General features: G+C 44.6%; 1 protein-coding gene across 2 annotated transcripts in view; it reads right to left on the bottom strand.

Annotated features, from left to right (window-relative positions):
* COPA (COPI coat complex subunit alpha) overlaps window positions 1–18601 on the bottom strand; it is a 45737-nt gene extending 27136 nt beyond the window's left edge. Inside the window, exons 1-7 of one of the 2 annotated variants that reach the window (XR_007458885.1) lie at window positions 18454–18601; window positions 14914–15027; window positions 14655–14728; window positions 10358–10438; window positions 6227–6303; window positions 5411–5520; window positions 123–232 (exon numbers count right to left, since the gene is read on the bottom strand). Coding sequence is in view for 1 of the 2 variants with exons in the window: in XM_049634691.1 (XP_049490648.1) it covers window positions 123–232; window positions 5411–5520; window positions 6227–6303; window positions 10358–10438; window positions 14655–14728; window positions 14914–15027; window positions 18454–18493 (606 nt within the window). In the remaining variant the exon portion in view is untranslated. The remainder of the gene's footprint in view (window positions 1–122; window positions 233–5410; window positions 5521–6226; window positions 6304–10357; window positions 10439–14654; window positions 14729–14913; window positions 15028–18453) is intronic. The other variant, XM_049634691.1, reaches the window with a different exon arrangement.
* Window positions 18602–18616: the final 15 nt, after the last annotated feature.

Genomic DNA, 18616 nt, shown 5'->3' with positions numbered 1-18616 from the left:
AACCATGCCCGGTACTTAACAGGCACCGCACAAATCTGTGTTGAAGGAACGCACAAGTAAGCGGCCACTTCCTGTTTCCCAGAGAGGAGCCCAGAGCAGCCTCGGGCTGTGAAGGTAAGTACCTCCAGCACGTGCTTCACCACCGCATCCGTAGTTCCAAACAGATCAACCCCGGTGATTCCTCTCACGTCGGACTCCACTGCGCCAGGGGACAAGTTCTTCTTCCTCAGACCTTTGAAGGGACAAGGAGTGGGATGAAAGACACAGAACAGTGTTACCAAAGAGAGCACGGTCACAGAGGCACTGGAAGGGACAGTGATACGACTAGTGTTAAGGAAAAGGAAGGGAAAAGCAATCTAGAGAGATCGAAAAAAGAGGAGACTCAAGAGCTCCTATGTGTTTCTTTCTAGAGACGTTCAAAACGTTAAAGTACGTTCACTAACCATTCTTTTAACAGACCCACTACTGGGCTGTGTTCCCAGAGGACGACAACCCAAACCTCGGACACAGTGAACTTCCTCAACAAGCCTCACCTCAAGAGCAATCTATTGGAATTTCTAGTCTTTTTTGTTCTTGAAATGTGGCCTCAGATGATGACCGTTCCATTTCCACTTTCAACTTTGTGACGACTATAGCAACTTTTCTTCCATCATCTCAAAAACTTTTGAGTGCTTCTCAAACTGGCAGCTGTTAGGCACCTCATGGGGAGGTTCCAAAGCCGATATGGAAACAAGACCTACTAAATACTAAATGGCTCTTTGGTGAATGAAGAGCGTAAAACTACAAACCATGCAAGAAGTGTCCTCATTCTTCTGTGGGACTCCTGGGCAGAGAGCAAAATGATCCGAACTGTCATGTCTTTTTCGTTTCAGATTTTTATTTAAACTCTACCTAGCGCGTTAACTGTCATGTCCCTTTAAGCTCTTACGTAAGAAAGCTGGTTACAGATCTGAATACGTGTATTTTGCCATTAAAACTTTGGGAGGCTAGTTTCACCGGGAGGAACTACCCATAATTTGAAAACAACAGAAAAAAAACCCCAGAGTAAGAAGAGTCTTATTTGTGTAGGACCCAAATTTATGGCTCAACTACACCTATCTTTAAAAGCTATTTGCGGTACAGTCACAACCAAAATTATGCTAACAATGCAACTACCTTACATTTGAGAGCACTTTGTGATTTTCTGAGCACTCTACCATGTTATGTAATTTGATCCTGAGAGCGGCCTTTTGAAACAGGCAAGCAGATATAATTATACCAGTTTATAAACAAAATAGAAGAGGGACTAAAATTTTATCTTTTAAAGCATCTGTGGAGGAAAGAGGAAATTGGAACTACTGGCACGTGTAAAATTAAAGACAAGTATCCATAATTTGGGGGAAAATAAAAGCTATCATTGAAAATAAAACCTACGTCATTTTAAGCCTAAATTGTGGCATCTGCAGGAAAATATAAACATTTAAGTTTAATGATTATAGTTCTGTTTGTTGTTTTAAAATTACAGTATGTCTCTTCTACTCCAGCAGCACGTAAACGTCAGCACTGGAGAGGCAGGCGCTTAAAAGGACCCGACGGTGTTAATTATCTCGTCCCGTCCAAGATAAGCATCAACAGGTGGGAGAAAGAAAGCCGATGCTGTCACAAAAATGCACTCTCCACGGCTTCATAAATACGTTGTCAAAGGGATGCCTCTTCCCGTTTACTTCGCTGGTCTCTTTAATGGGATCTGCCCACTTCTTCTAATGAGTCTGGTATACGAAACAGATTCAAAGGAAGACACAAAGACAGACAGCGGCGAGAGACTTCGCCTCCAATAAGCGTCAACAAACACATTAAAAGGAAAGCTTATGACAGAACGCAAGGCTTTGCTGCACTTGCTGTCATGATCCAGGAAAGGGGAAGAGCAATAAAAACAGACAGATGAACAGTGACAGGCAGTGAAGAGATACTTAGAGAAGAAACAGTTGAGCCTTCGACAAGCCACTCACTACGACTGAACGACAGATGGAAAATTTCTACAGCAGCTACTCAAATCCAGAGGGAAGGGAGTCCACTCTCAGACTGGACCAGTTTGACGCATGCTTCCCAATGGGGACCAGGGGAAGTAGTAAAAAGAGAGGGATGAGGACAGGAATTGGCAGCAAATTCATCCTTTTTTTAGTCGTCATCGCAAAGATTAAGCCTGAATTACATGGGCTTGACATGCAAAGGTGGAAGCACACGGAGATAATTTAACTGGCAGTTTACTTGGAAGATCAGGCCAAAAAAGTAACCTGCCTCCTACACGTAGATTATAAATATACTCTGTTTTTAACACATATTTTTGCCAGGCTAACAGAAAAGATTCAGGTTAAGTAAGCCCCATGGGGCTCGATTCTCATGGGACAGATAACAAGGAGACAGGTTTTCCTTTAAAATTTGTTTCCTTATTGCTCATCTAACTCAGAGAGCTAGACATGCCGAGAAATTAGAATTTTGAGCAGTCCTTTAACTGTGAGGGTGTTCATTCTGTGACTCAGAACGAACTTTTCCTCTCTCAGAATTACCACCTCTGGTCCCTGACCGATCCGAAAGGTAATCCCTCTTCCTGTATGCAGCCTCATCTGAACTCAGGCGAAAATAACTCTGCTAAAAAGAGTATGCTGGTTTGCAGAAGAGGAGAGAATAACTGTAAAAGTCCAACTCAGAGCTCCACTTGGTTAGAGACCAAAGCATTTCCTTTCACTCTGGTTAAGGGGTTACTAGAAGTCGAGAGAGCCGTGAGGGGAGAAAAACACTCAGAAACGGCGGAGAGAGCGACGGCGTTAGCGCAGCCCGTTAGCACGAAACTCCCGGTGTCACTTACGCTAAATACGTGCAGCGCTGCAGAATTATTATAGCGCATCCACGCGCTGCACACAGTCACGAGCCAGCGTAAGCCCCAGCTGGGGTCCACGCTCTCCCCCTCCCTTCTCTGATTCCAGGCCCTGAATTCTGACGTGAAAATGTTCTGCAGCCTACAGAAGTCAAGAAAAGGATTTCTTGCCTCGGGGACTTCAGCTCACCAGCGAGAACCCGTCCACCTAACTGTCCCAATCGCTTGAGCCAGGCCACAGGCACCTGCCGCGCCGGCATCGGGCGGCGCCAACACCGCTCCCAGAGCGCGGCAGTAGGAGGCGCTGCTCAGCCCGGTGCTCTACGGACAGAATCAAGCCCTACTGGCCAAAGCAGCAGTTTGTGCAGAGGACAAATTAACTTCTTTATGACCTACGGTGCCATGAGCTACGTACCATCTCGTAAGAACTGAGAAAACAGTCGCTCCAAGTATTGAGTAGCACTTAATTCTGTCACAGGACTCCGGCTGGGAAAGGCTATTCTTTTTTTTTTTTTTTTTTTTTTTTTTATTTTTGGGACAGAGAGAGACAGAGCATGAACGGGGGAGGGGCAGAGAGAGAGGGAGACACAGAATCGGAAACAGGCTCCAGGCTCCGAGCCATCAGCCCAGAGCCCGACGCGGGGCTCGAACTCACGGACCGCGAGATCGTGAACTGGCTGAAGTCGGACGCTTAACCGACTGCGCCACCCAGGCGCCCCGGGGGAAAGGCTATTCTAAGAATCGCAGCCGAGCAGCTGGAAGAGCGTGAGCTGGGTCCAACCCCATCAGGCACCCACAGCCCGAGACAGAGAGGGCGACCGGAATGTGCGCGCAGCGAAAAGCACGAAAAGCCACAGCCGGGTTACTGAGAGAGTAAGCGAGGTCCCTGGTGCCGGCGGTCAGGAGAGGGCACGGGCTCACAGCGCCTGTGCTTCAACTCCTGTCGGCAAGGCTGGTCACATCCGGGCGTACTTCAAAAAGCCCCGTCAGTCTGACGAAAAGCCGCAATGGCAAAAGCCCTCGTGGAACAGGCCACAACCGCCCCATCTCCAACACAGTCTGCCCGAGCCCATTCCCTTCTAGTTCTGACCCTCTGGAAACGGCAGTAATTCTAGGAATTCTAACAGGAGAGTCACCACAACACAGGACTCAGACTATCATCTCCGGGTCAAAGCCAGTATGTAACATACGCGGAGTTTCTGTCAAAAGCTCTTCCCGCGGTTGGGAAGGGAAGGGAAGGGAAGGGGTGGTGGAGACAGGGATCATTTATGGCACCGAAATTAAGTTTCTAGCTCTTCAGATCTCTGCCAAACATACTTGAAAGTAAAACAAAAACAAAAACAAAAGACAAAAGCCCCAAGACTCTGCTCCGCAACCGACCCCCCTCTCCCCCGGCTGCTTCCCTTGCTGCGTGAATCTTAACCAACTGCTCTTACAACGTTCCAAATGCTGCTCCCGCAAATCCAAACCTCTGACTTGCTACTCGTTGGTGGCTTGTAAAAGCAAGTGGCTTCCTGCCCCGGCCCACCCTGTCACAAGGGGGCCGAGAACAGTTACCACCCCAGCCATACAATTCAGAAGGGTGGCTCCTCTACCACCACAAAGAACCAGGCAAGGACCTCTGAGGGGCCTTCCTTTTATAGAATCAAACAGGTGTCTTGCAATCTCCCCACTGACCCTTCACAGAACCCGATCTCTAAGAATTCCTAAGGCAACAAACGAATAAAGAGAGACAATTCAGCAAGTGGTAAGTAAATTTTACTGGGCAGAGGACCCCAGCATCTAGAGCTCCGTTTCCACGTTCCATCCGTCCACAAAGCACTTCCGTCCATCCGCACGCCTGCCTCACAGGTTACAGTCCTTCCCCAGCATTTCAACTCCCTGCTTAGCAACTTCTCAGCTTTCCTCCACACAGCACTGAACATTTGAATCCGAACCCCCAAATCAAGACACATAAACTGTGAAAGGAGGAACTATCCCCATCAGCCAACATGTACACATCTGTTTTAATTTCTGATTATTTTAATTTCTAGAAGTCTGCCCATTAAAAGGTGTTCTAGACATAAGAAATCCCACCCTCCCCCGTGCTCCTTACACTAGAAGAAATATAATAGAGGGATTGTCCTATTTCTAAACAAGGCCATAGGATCCAAGAGTCCTGTGTCCCCGCACTAATCTATTCCCCAAATTTGTCTTTGTCAAACACATACTTATTTCTTGTTTTGTTTTACTGGAAAGCATGATTCTTAATCAAATACTCCCAACTGTACATAGATTTTAACTAAAAACAGTTCTAATTAAAAAGTAAAATTTTCTTCGAGTTCAATACGTTTTCTGGAGCAGCCACTTTTCTTAAGGAATACCTCTAACACAAAGAACCATCAAAAGCAGATTTAATACCCTCAGAAGCAAAGACACTACATGATACTGCAAAGACATTACATGAGAAAGAATATTCTACATTTTCCTCTTCTGAGCCAACCACCTCATTATTTCAAGCAATTGCAGTTTTGCGGCAGACATGGCTAGGCTGTCCCCTGAACTTGGGCAGCTCACCGGAAATATCCCAAACACGCACAGTCTGGTCCAGGCTGGCCGACACAACCAGGTCTTCTGACGGGTGAAACTGAGCACACATTACATAATGGTTGTGCCCTGTTAACACACTGCAAGAAGAAAAAGAAAGACAATACCAAATTAGAGGCAGGACTCAACAGATTCCTACACGTTAAATACCATTCTCTACACTTCACAGACCCAAGTACTCTCTCTGGAGGCAACGGCAAGCCATCCCAACGACTGTGAACTAGTAGCAACAAGGTCAGCTGTTTGAACAACCGTCCCCTTCTTTCCTCCAATGCTTCAGTATTCAAACGTTACTAATTTCTGGAGAAGTGAGATAGCACAGCCCCCCTCGCATATTGAAAACATTCACATGTCAAAATAAGCAGAGTCTTAGTAATTCATACTAGAAACTATCAGATTTGGGGGGGCATAACCCTCTTAAAGGGCATCCTTTTACATGGTCCTTACATCTTTGTGGAAAGCCCACAACCCAAACACAAAGCAGGATGGAGTTCTAGACCTTGACTCAAGTTTCAAGGGAACAGAACTGAAAACCAGCTAAAAGATTTGTTCTAAAAGCCTAATGATATGACCTCCCTTCCCTGGAAGAAATGACCGAAGAGCCAGGGTCATACATTACTAACAAGATTGCCTCATTTTGTATGTAAAAGCATCTTACAAATCCAGTCAGTAATTAATCAGCAGGAAGAGCCCACTAGGGAAGGGAGACGATGGTTCTAAAGAGAAGTTCATGATGTAAACACAGGCAGAACAAAGCCTGTCTCTGAGCCCCATCTCCTGCTTTACCAGACACAGGTTCTAGACTGCCAGTTCCACACTCGGATGGTCTGATCATCTGAGGCACTCAGAATCCAAGGATATTCCTGAAAGATAATCCAAGACAAAGGGTTTCAACATTAAACAAACATGTTCTTTCAGGTTCTGTGATCACTTCTCTCTTTGGAGGAAACATTCCATGGCCTGGCGTCTCAGCTGTACCAGCAAAGGGACCACAGCCTCGGATTTGTCCGTCTCGCTGCCTCCTCCCCACCATTCTATCAGCTTTTCCCACGTTGGCGCCTGCACTTGGGAGATTTCGGAATGGAAGCCAGACAAAGGCATAAAGGATCCTGAGAGGCAAATAACATATACTGTACTCACTTTCATGTGTATGTGTGTGTATATGTGCATTTCTACTTATACGTGGCTAGTCCTAATTTAAGATCCTATGAAATGATCTTCTCCCTTTAACCCCAGGGTTAGACCACTGATTTATGGTCTGACTTCTCCTTATCAGACCATCCAGTCTCAAAAAATTCCCATCTTAGGAACCAAAACAGAAAATAACATCTAAAAACAATGCAGCTTATTTAGAATCTGTAATTGAGAAAAGGAAGCATTTCCTATTCACGGTTGTATCTTCAGCGCTTAGCACAGAACCTAGCAAGTACAAGGCACACATATATTTATTGGGCCAAGAAAATAAAGTTTCCCTAACTTTCCAGCTAGATGGCAACTTGTCCCAGGCAAGTCTTCAGCAGGTCCCTTGCACTGATGACAGTCCCTAGTTCACAGATCATCCTATTGAGCGGTTACCATTCTCAAGCATTTTTTTTTTTTTAATGAATCACATATATTTTTATTAATTACTTAACATCACTGAACCCTAGTTTCTTCCGTTCATAAAATGGGTTATTATTGACATTTTTGAGTGGAATGATTCTCTGAAGGCCGCCGTCCTGCACATGGAAGGATGTTTAGCAGCACAGCTGGATTCTATGCACTAGATGCCAGCAGCCTTCCTTGCTAAGCGCTAACAACAAAAATGCGTCTGGACACTGCCACATCCAGACTCTGCCACATCCTCTGGGGGACAAAATCTCCTGTGGTTGAGAACCATGGAAAAGGTAACAGAAGACCATTCTGGCAGCTCAGCAAGCATTCAATTCACGTTGGCCACCTCCTCCAACCATTCTAAACTTAAAAGCATGACCCCACAGGGTCTTACACTGCACATGATTTCTTCAAAGTCCCAGCAGTGCTGGAGGAAAATTTAGGATGAAAGAATCTGGAGAATGACCTTAATAAAATGTATTTCCTCTATTTTGTTTTGTGCATTAAGAGTCATGCATCAAACCGAGAGCACACTTGGCTTCATTTCTCTAAAGTATGTCCTCCAGAATTAAGTGCCAGCAGGATGGCCTCATCGACAACACCCAGCCACAAGCTCACAGCAAGGTGTGCACTGTTGCTGAGAATTTTTTTTTCCCATCATTTTAAGTGTACTCTTTAATTCCTACCCCCTATTTCACACATTCCCCCCACTCAGCTCCCCTCTGGTAACCATCAGTTTGTTCTCTATAGTTAAGAGTCTGTTTCTTACTTTTTTTCCTTTGCTCATTTGTTTTGTTTCTTAAATTCCACATGAGTAAGATCATACAGTATTTGTCTTTCTCAGACTTATATTGCTTAGTATTAAACTGTCTAGCTCCATCCAGGTCATTGCAAATGGTAAAATTTCATTCTTTTTATGGCTAAATAACATTCCCGTGTGTGTGTGCACGCACACGCACGGGCGCGCGCACACACACACACACACTTCTTTATCCATTCATCTATCAATGGACACTTAGGTTACTTCCATAATTTGGCTACTGTAAATACTATTGCAACAAACACAGGAGTGCATATATTCCCTTTTATTAGCTTTTGTATTTTGGGGGTGAATATCCACTAGTGTGATTACTGGATCCCAGGGTAGTTCTATTTTTAACTTTTTGAGGAACCTCCATATGGTTTTCCACAGTGGCTGCACCAGTATTCACTCCCACCAACAGTGTACAAGGGTTCTCTTTTCTCCACACCCTCGCCAACACTTGTTTCTTTTGTTGATTTTAGCCATTCTGACAGCTATGAGGTGATACCTCACTGCAGTTTTGATTTGCATTTTCCTGATGATGAGTGATGTTGAGCATCTTTTCAGGCATCTGTTGGCCATCTGGATGTCTTCTTTGAAGAAATGTCTGTTCATGTTTTCTGCCCATTTTTTAATTGGATTACTTGGCTTTTCTGGTGTTGAATTTTATAAACTCTTTGTATCTGGGACACTAACTCTTTTGTCAGATGTCACTTGCAATCTCCCATGCCATAGGTTGCCTTTTAATTTTGTTGATTATTTCCTTCGCTGTACAGAAGCTTTTTATCTTGATGTAGTCCCAACAGCTTACCTCTGCTCTTACTTCCCTCACCTCAGGAGACACACCTTGAAAAATGTTGCTACGGCCAATGCCAAAGAAATTGCCTGTGCCGTCTTCAAGGATTTTTATGGTTTCAGGTCTCACGTTTAGGTCTTTCATCCATTTTGAATTTATTTTGGTGTATGGCGAAAGAAAGTGGTCCAGTTTCATTCTTCTGCATGTTGCTGTACAATTTTCCCAACACCATCTGTTGAGGAGACTGCCTTTTTCCCGCTGTATATCCACTCCTCCTTTGTCAAAGATTAACTGACCATTTAATAGTGGGTTTATTCCTGGCCTCTCTCCTCCATTGAGCTCTGTGTCTGTTTTTATGCGAGTACCATGATGTTTTAATTACTACAGCTTTGTAATAGAGCCTGACGTCTGAAATTGTGATAACTCCAGTTTTGCTTTTCTTTTTCAAGATTGCTTTGGCCATTCGGGTCTTTTGTGGTTCCAGACAAATTTTAGCATTGTCTGTTCTAGTTCTGTGAAAAACGCTGGTGGTATTTTGATAGGCATTGCATTCAATCCGTAGACTGCTTTGGGCAGTATGGACCTGTTAACAATATTTGTTCTTCCAATCCATGAGCATGGAATTTCTTTCCATTTCTTTGTGTCTTCTTCAGTTTCTTTCATCAGTGTTTTACAGTTTTTAGAGGACAGGTCTTCTACCTCTTTGGTTAATCATTCTCAAATGTTTTAGTTCTGATTTTTATTATTCTACCCTAAAACTTACTTTTTGAATTTTATAAGAAGATATAAAGTATACTTAGCCAGGAAATTCTCATTTATTTCATTATATTCTTTCTAACTTAATTCAAGAGACTCAGTTTACTAGAGTCAAGAAATGGTACAAATTAAATCTAATAGCATAAGATTATAGAAAGATCCAGCCAGGTTGGGACTGGATTAAGAGACTGGGAGTCTCTAATCTATAAGTAACTCGGTATCTGTCTTCTAGGATACCTGATAGATCAAAGAAAGTATGGGGGTGCCTGGGTGACTCAGTTGGTTAAGTGTCCAACTTCAGCTCAGGTCATGATCTCACGGTTCATGAGTTTGAGCCCTGCGTCGGGCTCCGTGCTGCTGATAGCTCTGAGTCTGGAGCCTGCTTCAGATTCTCCCTCTCTCTCTCTGCCTCTTCCCCCACTCAAACTCTGTCTCTCCCTCTCTCTCAAAAATAAACGTTAAAAAATAAATAAATAAATAAAATTAAAAAAAATAAAAAAGAAGGTATAAAGCCTGGGTAAAGGAAAAGCCTCTACTGTACCCTAAAATCCTAAGATAGAAGCAACTAATTGTTAATGCTTCAAAACATTTGTTAGCTCATCCAAAGGGCATCTAACCTCGACCTCCCTCCAGACACACCTACTTAATAACACCTCACATGGGATCAGTCTGCAAACTTTTATTCACTAGAGCTCAGTAAACCTAAAATCCAGTTTCTACTTTTCCCTACAGAGAATCAATGACTTCCTTATAGAGCCCACTGAACCCAATTAAATTCAATTCAATATAACCCTGAGTGCTTCCTTTTGAAGACAGAAACAAAGCGGAAAGGTCAATGCCACATAGTTTCTAGAAGAGTCACTCCAAAAACTCCACTAATTCTGCTGTCATGGGTTCTTGAGAAGCAAGTAAAGATCCCCACAGGGCAACTGAAGAATGCTCTACAACTAGAGCTCCCATGGCCACTTACGTGATGAAAAAACGTGGTGCGGATGTAGTCTAAATGCCCAAGCAATGTGAAGAGACAGCGCCGAAGTTTGTAATTCCACACCTGCAAAGAGAAATCCATCTAAGGGACTCAGGTTTCTCAACAAGTAAGTTTGCCTTATATTTTTGCATTTCTATATAGGTAGGAACCTTGATAGGAAGTCTCATTTAAGACTTGCTTAAGGTTGGAGGAAAAAAAATCAAAGATGAAAACATAGGTCAGCTAAACACATGGCGACGGGAAAAGGCAAGGCTAGGGGAAATTATGGAAAGGTTTTTCCTTTCTCTGGGGAGAAACCAACTCTACTTACAACAAGATGAGATGTTTGTCCAGGGCTTGACTTGACACTCTTCTTTCTACTGCATAAGTGTGTTCTTAGTTTGAATACTGACCCCCTAGTGTGTTACCCACTATCTTAGCTGAGGATTAAAAAAGCTGGACAGATACGATGACTCTAAAGGAAACATTAATGTAACATACAGCATCACCTCCTCCTAGACTGCTACCTCGCTGGCAAATGATACACATACCTTCACGGTCTGTACTTGTCTATCACACAGACTTTAACTCATCACTATGGAAAATACTACCTTGCTCAGTTAGGGTGAACTAAGCAGAAAAACACGACATTCAGATACAAAGTTGAGCCAACTACCAAAGTACCAGGCATCAAGGAACGTAACTGAGAAAGACAGAAATGTGAGCATAGACTCCCATCCAGAAAACCTTCCAAAAAGTTCAAAAATAAGAGGTGAGTTGCCTTTAAAAAAAAAAAAAAAAAAATTCTAACACCTAATATTTTTTTTATAATCTATCCCCAAGCCACCTAGTTGCTATTCTTTACTAAAAATTTTTAAAATTCTCTTTTGTAAGTTACAAAAGGTAATACCATTTCCTGAAACAAATTCGGATAACCTGAAAGTATGATTGTCCAAACATGAATGCAAGCTCCCTAAAGGTGGGGTCCTTGTCCATCATGCTCGGCACTAACCCCCTAGCACCTAACACAGAGGTTAACGCTAGTAGGTGCTCAACAGGTATGTGCAAAAGTGAGAAAAGGTAAACACCACCGAAGGTGAAAGTACTGGAATGCTTTTCCAGTGAATTATCTATAAACAAAATACACATACACAGTGCAGTTTGAGTGTCACACAAAAATTAGATCATAACATAAATGCCAGTTGGTAAGTAACTTTTCCGCCTTTTACAGAGTTCAGTGTTTATATTAAACGTCCACACTTCCAGGGGCGCCTGGGGGGCTCAGTCAGTTGGGCATCCAACTTCAGCTCAGGTCATGATCTCACGGTTCATAAATTCAAGCCCCACATCGGGCTATCTGCCATCAGCAGAGCCCCCTTCAGATCCTGTCTCCCTCTCTCTCTCCACCTCCCACACTTGCATGCACGCGCATATGTGTTCTCTCTCTCCCTAAAAATAAACATTTTTCAAAATCTTACTAAAATTAATTAATTAATAAAACAAACTCCCACACTTACAGGGGTACCTGGGTGACTCAGTCAGTTAAGCGACTGACTCTTGATCTAGGCTCAGGTCACGATCTCACGGTTTCATGAATTTGAGCCCCACCTTGGGTTCTCCACGGACAGCGCGGAGCCTGCTTGGGATTCTCTGTCTCTCCCTCTCTGCCCCTCCACTGGCACACTCGTGCACTCTCTCTTTCAAAATAGATAAAACTTTTAAAAAAAATAAAAACACCAACTTCCACACTTCCAACTTTGCACTGTCCTGACTCCTTCACAGACTGCTACCGAACTCCAAAACTGTGAATCCATAAAGGCCTGTACGGTTTTGAGAAGCTGGCCACTTACGGCTTCCTGTGAGAACGCTGCACACCCACCAGCTAACCAATGCCCTCATTTTAACAGCTTTATTGAAATATAATTCAAAGCCCATGTAACTTAGCCACTAAAAGTACAGAATTCGACGGTTTCTAGTACGTTCAGAGCTGTGCGACCATCGCCAGTTTTAGAGCGTTCCCTCACCCCCACCCCCCAAACACTGTACCCATAGCTCTCACTCCCCACTCGCTTCCAACCCCTCCAACCTCAGACAGCCACTAATCTACTTTCTGTCTCTACTGATTTGCCTATCAGGACATTTCATATACATGGAAAATAATCCTTTTCTAAAACATGTGAATGATTTGGGGAAAAAATCTCTTATCTTACATGTCACTCAGTCTTTTCTTTCTTAAGCAAATTACAAACACCTGAGTTAACCATTCTTGAGCGTCAATGGCCATCAGGAGAAACGACAAATACTTTACTACAATTATTACAATGAAGTGATATTCCTAGAAGCTTCTGAGGTCTATCAGGTGGTTGAGCTTCCACTGGCTGCCCTCAGGATGCGGTGCTAAAAACCTAAAAAAAAACAGTGCCTCTTTTCTCTGCAGGCAGTCATCACTTGTCATGCCTAAGTTCTGCTGTATAATCTTAAGCTAGCCTCCGAAAAAGACTTTACTCAGTTCCTGGTTTGACTGGATGTACACGCTTAATGAAAACAACATGTGGAAGTAAAGAGAGAAAATTTTGATTATTTTTTTTAAAGGTTCAAAGCCTCCCACTCCAGTTTGGTCTTTATCAGTCAAGCTTCTTCAAAGAATTGCGTCTATTCTGTTTCCTTCCTTCATATTAAGGCGCTAGGATCACGAATGTCTTCCTAATGAAGCAATCCAAAGGTTACTCGGTCCTTACCTCTTTCTGACCACTTTCTCCTCCTACCCAAAATTCCCTCCTTCCTGGGCATCCAACAGGCTTCTGCTTCTTCCCTCTGGTTCATCTCCAACCTCTAAAATCATTCTTCCCTATATGAACTCTACTTCCTCTATCGTACATGACACCCTGTCTTCTCGTTCCACATCATCCCGGGGTGACACCCTCTACTGCTCTGTTTTGGCTCCCTTCTTTGTGATGACAATTCCCAAATATGTCCCCGGTGCAGACACATCTCCACAGACCGTCCCTGAGGTGCTTCAAACTCATCAGTGTCAAGACGGTGTTCGTTAGCCATCTGCTATGGACTGAATGTTCGCGTCCTCCCCCAAATTCATACACTGAAATCCTAACGCCCAAGGCAAAGGCATTACGAGGCGGGGCCTCTGAGGGGCGCTTAGGTCACAAGGGTGGAGGCCTCCCAAACGGTAAGGTAATGTCCTCGTAAGAGACTCCACAGAGATCCCCGTCTCCTTCCACCACGCGAAGACACAGAGAGAGGTCAGCTGTCTGCAACCTAGAAGGAGGTCCTCACCAGAAGCCGACTGGGCGGTCACCCTAATCCTGGACTTCCAGCCTCTGAAGCTGAGAAGTTTCTGTTGTTAATAAGCCGCCCAGGCTGTGGCGTTTTGTCACCGCAGCCTCGACACACTAAGACACCGGCCTCCCCCAGCACTCCAGAGAACCGCACCGCCTCCTGTTTTCCCTTTCCTAGCGGATGGCGCCCCGCACACCCAGTGACCCGAGCTACAGGCCGGAGACAAATACAGTCATCTCATTAGTCTCCCCTAACCGCCCCTCCGGCAGACTCACAGGCTCCCTTCCCTAAGCTCTCACATCCAACTCTTTGTCTCCATCTGCGTGTACCGTCCGAGGCCAGGCCCTGCTCACCTGCCGCTCGAGCTTATACGACAGTCTCCTAACCGGCACTTCTGCCTCCAGACTCGCCCGCTTCATCCAGTCCTTTCTCTAGACTACTGCTCAGGTAAAGTTTAAAAAAAAGAAAAGAAATGTGGATCCGATGTCACTCCTCTATTTTAACCCCTTAAATGGCTCCTTCCTATCTGTGTGAGGACACCCAAACTTCTGAGCACTGCAAACAGGTACTGCATGATCTGGCCCCTCTCATCTTCGGGCCCTTCTCTCACCTTCTCTCCAGAGCTTATTCACACACAACTAATTACAGCTTCTCAAACGTATCCACCCGTGCCATGCCTTTTTGTCTTTGTACCTGGACTGTCCTCTATTTCACTTCGGTTCTCTCCCTATTGTATCACTCACCAAACTGCATGTGCTATTATTTCGAGTATACATGTATCTCCTCCGTTAGAATAAAAGCTCCTTGAGAACAGAGATCGTTTCTTGTTTTTTTAATTCCCCCAAAATAAAAGTGTCTGGTACACAGTAAGTATTCAATAAACGTTTCCTGGTAACATCAAAAGCCTGAGCTCTGTATGAATGAGAGGTCCTGTTTTTAGTCCCTTCTACGCGTGCCACACCCGACAGCCTGTCCTTTACTCCCAGTCATGACAGACCCTCTGTACCTTAATCTTATAGTCGTCTCCTCCAGAGACAAACAGCGGCTGCTGCTTATGGAAGTCGATGCCTCGTACTGGACCTGGCGAAGGAAGCAGGCGACGCGTGTCAGAGAGCTGTATTTGCTCATCTCTAAAGTGATCCTTATTCAGGAACTTTTGGTTCCGGCCCTTCCGTATTCTTTAATCCTAAAGAAAGTTTACACTACTCCAGAAGACAATAAATATTTAGATCTCTTTAATTCCCTCCTAGAAAGTGTCATCTCACCATCATGTTCATCAAACTTGTCAATAAGGGTACACATCCGATAGTCCCATAACTGGATGACCCCATTGTGTAAACTGGTCAGGATCCAAGGTCTTTTGGGGTGAAAACTGAGCCCTAGAGGGGAAGAAAAGAAAAAAACAAGGAATGATCCAGTTAGCTAAGTATGCCCCACAATGCCACCCCCTGTCAATTCAAGTAAGAAAAACGAACACCTAGGTTAATCCTAGGTTCAGACGCTCCTTCGTCGAATGCCAGACGTTATGAATTGTATGCTATTAGGGGCTAGATTTTGTTATATTCCTTTAAATATTGTTGGGCTTTGTTTTAGGATGCTGTGAGGTTGCCTGTTTTATTATTTTTTTAGTTTTTTTTTTAACATTTACTTATTTTTGAAACAGAGAGAGACAGAGCACGAACGGGGGAGGGTCAGAGAGAGAGAGGGAGACACAGAATCTGAAACAGGCTCCAGGCTCTGAGCTGTCAGCACAGAGCTCGACGTGGGGCTCGAACTCACAGACTGCGAGATCATGACCTGAGCTGAAGTCAGACGCCCAACCGACTGAGCCACCCAGGCGCCCCATGAGGTTGCCTGTTTTAAAGTTCGCTTTTAGTTTTGCTAGTATGGGTCGACAACAGCCTTTAGTCTAGATCTAATTTGGCACCCCTATGAAGGCGATACCACCTGAGGTCTCTAGATGATGCCCTGCAGTATTAGGAGGCCTTTCCATTCCAGCCGATAGGAACACAAAACTATTCCCAGCTCTAAGTGAGCTCCAGGGGTTCTATACCAGGCTTGGGGTCATTTCTGCACATGCATATGCAGATTAGAAATCAGACAAAGGCTTGACAGAATCCCCTGCAGAACTCCAGTGTTCTGGGCAGTTCCCTCTCTGGTGTTCTGTCCAGCAAATTCTAGCAGTTTTGGCTGCCCTGAACTCTAAACTATGTTTCCACAGTGAGACCACAGGGCTCTTCCCCCTTACCTATCCTGCAGCCTGGGAACTCTCCAGGTAGTAAGCTAAAAAACACTCACAGGACTCACCTTGTTTATTTCCCTTCTCTCAAGAATCACTCTCCTGCACCGCCTGTTATCCAGTGTCTGAAAACTTTTGATTCACACATTTTGTTCTGTTGTGCAGCTGTTTTAAGGTGAGAAAGTAAATCTCTCTGTTACTCCTTGGAGTAACAGACTGGAAATGGAAGTCCACAGAAGTAACAACTGCTAACAGTTTGGAGTGTATCCTTTCAGACTTCTAACGCAGACAGCATCATTTTATCAAAATGGAAATATGTTATGCAAACTTCTAACTTAGCTATGCATCGTGGATCTTATTAAATACACACAAACCTAACCTTTCTTTTTAACAACAGCAAAACACAGATGTACCACATTTAAAAATTATTCTAGTGAAAAAAAAAAATTATTCTAGTGATGAGCATTTAAGTTTTTCCCCCTAACTTTCACCTACTAGAAAATAGGCCCTGAAGAAAATACTTCTATGCATAATCTAGCTTATTTGCATTATTACTGCTTAAGACTAAAGACCTGGAAGTAGGATTGCCAGAAATAGGTATGTGCATTTAACATTTTTATAGATACTACCTTATTTCAAAAAGACCATCAATATACAGTCTCCTTGGATTTCTGAAGGTAACAATTTTGCACACACTGGCTGTTATTGGTTATTTGTTGTTTTGTTCGTTTTACTAATCCAAATTCAAAAGGTTATTTACCTTTTTAACATTTCTTTCACTGTTAGTGGAGAACATTTCCATTTTTTTACCAAACACTCACGTTTTTTCTTCTGAATTCTGTTTTTTCCTATTACGTTGTTCATTTTTTTCCATGATGTACAGTAATACTCGTTAAGAGATATTAACTCTCAAATATTCTGACATCTTTTTTCCTCACTTTTCTATTGCCCATTGAGAAATCAAGAGCAGAAGAGAAAATTCAAGGATTAGGGAGACCACTTCAGCCATCCATAAATTCTTGCTGGCATGCTTCGCTATCAAGACTCCCACGAGACTTAGAAACTGCTCAGAATCAGGGCACCTGGGTGGCTTAGGCGGTTAAGCTTCTGACTCTTGGCTTCAGCTCAGGTCACGATCTCACAGCTCATGGGATCAAGCCCTGCATCAGGCTCCACACTAACAGCCTGCTGGGGATTCTCTCTCTCTCCCTCTCTCTCTGCCCCTCCCCCAGCTGTGCACGTGCTCGTTTGCTCTCTCTCAAAAAAAAAAGGGGGGGTGCACCTGGCTCAGTTGGTTGAGCGTCCGTCAGCGGCTCAGGTCATGATCTCACGGTTCGTGGGTTCCAGCCCTGTGTCGGGCTTCGAGCTGGCAGCGCAGAGCCTGCTTGCGATTCTCTGTCTCCCTTTCTCTCTGTCCCTCCCCCGCTTGCATGTGTGCGCTCTCTCTCTCAAAAATAAACATTAAAAAAATTAAGAAAAAAAAAACTGCTCAGAATCTATTCTTACATAACAATGGCCTCCAGTTTTTGAGCTACGGAGTATACAGCAGGCACTGTAATAAATGTAGTCATATGCTATCTCATTCTAATTCTCTCTGTAGGAGAATGTTAATTATTCACACTGTACGGATGAGGAACCATATTAAGAAACCTTAATAAGTTGCCCGAGGTCATACAGCTCGTTAGGGAAATGTTTCAGGATTCCAAAGTAAGGCCAGGTGATCCCAAACACCAAGTTCCCAAGCCAACTTGCTCTGCTCTTCTTACTAAATATTCAAATCATATACACATATAGGTATGTATGCATACATATGCACGTACATTTATACACATATGAAATCTCAAGAGACCTTACTTCTCTGCCTTTCCCATTCTAACACTCCGAAAGACTACTACGGCTGTTTCAGTCTTTCGCCCTCCACCCCCATCCACTGATAGTCATGCTTTGGAGTTGCCCCATTTAGGAAATAAGAATGAAGATACCCCGTTAAAATTTGAACTTCAGATCAACAGCGAACGACACTGGAAATTATTTCGTTCTCTGAAATCCAAATGTGACTTGGCGTCCTGTATTTTATCGGACAACCTTATCAAGCTCAGACTTTACTGGGGTTACAGGTCTCAATGTCCTGTCTCCAGGTAGGAAACAACGCCCAATGGAGGCGCTGGATGTCGATACGGTGCCGCCAAAGCCTCCCTAAGAGAGAGGCAGCCAGTGCTCATTTCCGAAAACGTTAGACGTGGATGCGAACGGCACAGGTCGAGACTCGATCCCCAGGTCCACTCCCTACAACCCGGTCCTCAAAAGGCCGACAGGGACCCAAAGAATCAAAGTCGGGAGCACCGGCCCCCGCAGAAGACGGGAGGGAAGCAAGGGAACGGTGCGGGAGCCGCCGCAGGTCAATCACATCCCGAGGGCATTCCAGAGAAGAGAGGGCTGTAGAACGGCCGCCAGGCCTCCCTCCCTCCTGCCCGTGCGGTGGGCCCGACTCGGCCTCGGTCACTCCCCGAGACAGCACCGCCCCCGACACCCGGTCCTCGAGCTCCCCCTCGTCTTCTCCATTTACCTTTGACCCGCGCGCTCTTGGTCTCGAATTTGGTCAGCATCCTTGAGACCTGCGGCTCCGAGCTGCCGACCCGAGCCCCGCCACTCCCTGCTGCCCTTCGCCTCCCTCCACGTCAGCGCCGCTCCGCCGCGGCTCCCGGAAGCTCCGCGGGCACGAACTTCCG

This window comes from Panthera uncia, chromosome F1, assembly GCF_023721935.1.
Source record: "Panthera uncia isolate 11264 chromosome F1, Puncia_PCG_1.0, whole genome shotgun sequence".
Classification (NCBI taxonomy): domain Eukaryota; kingdom Metazoa; phylum Chordata; class Mammalia; order Carnivora; family Felidae; genus Panthera; species Panthera uncia.
The sequence above is the reverse complement of the archived record's forward strand: the minus strand, read 5'-3'. Positions and strand labels throughout refer to the sequence as shown.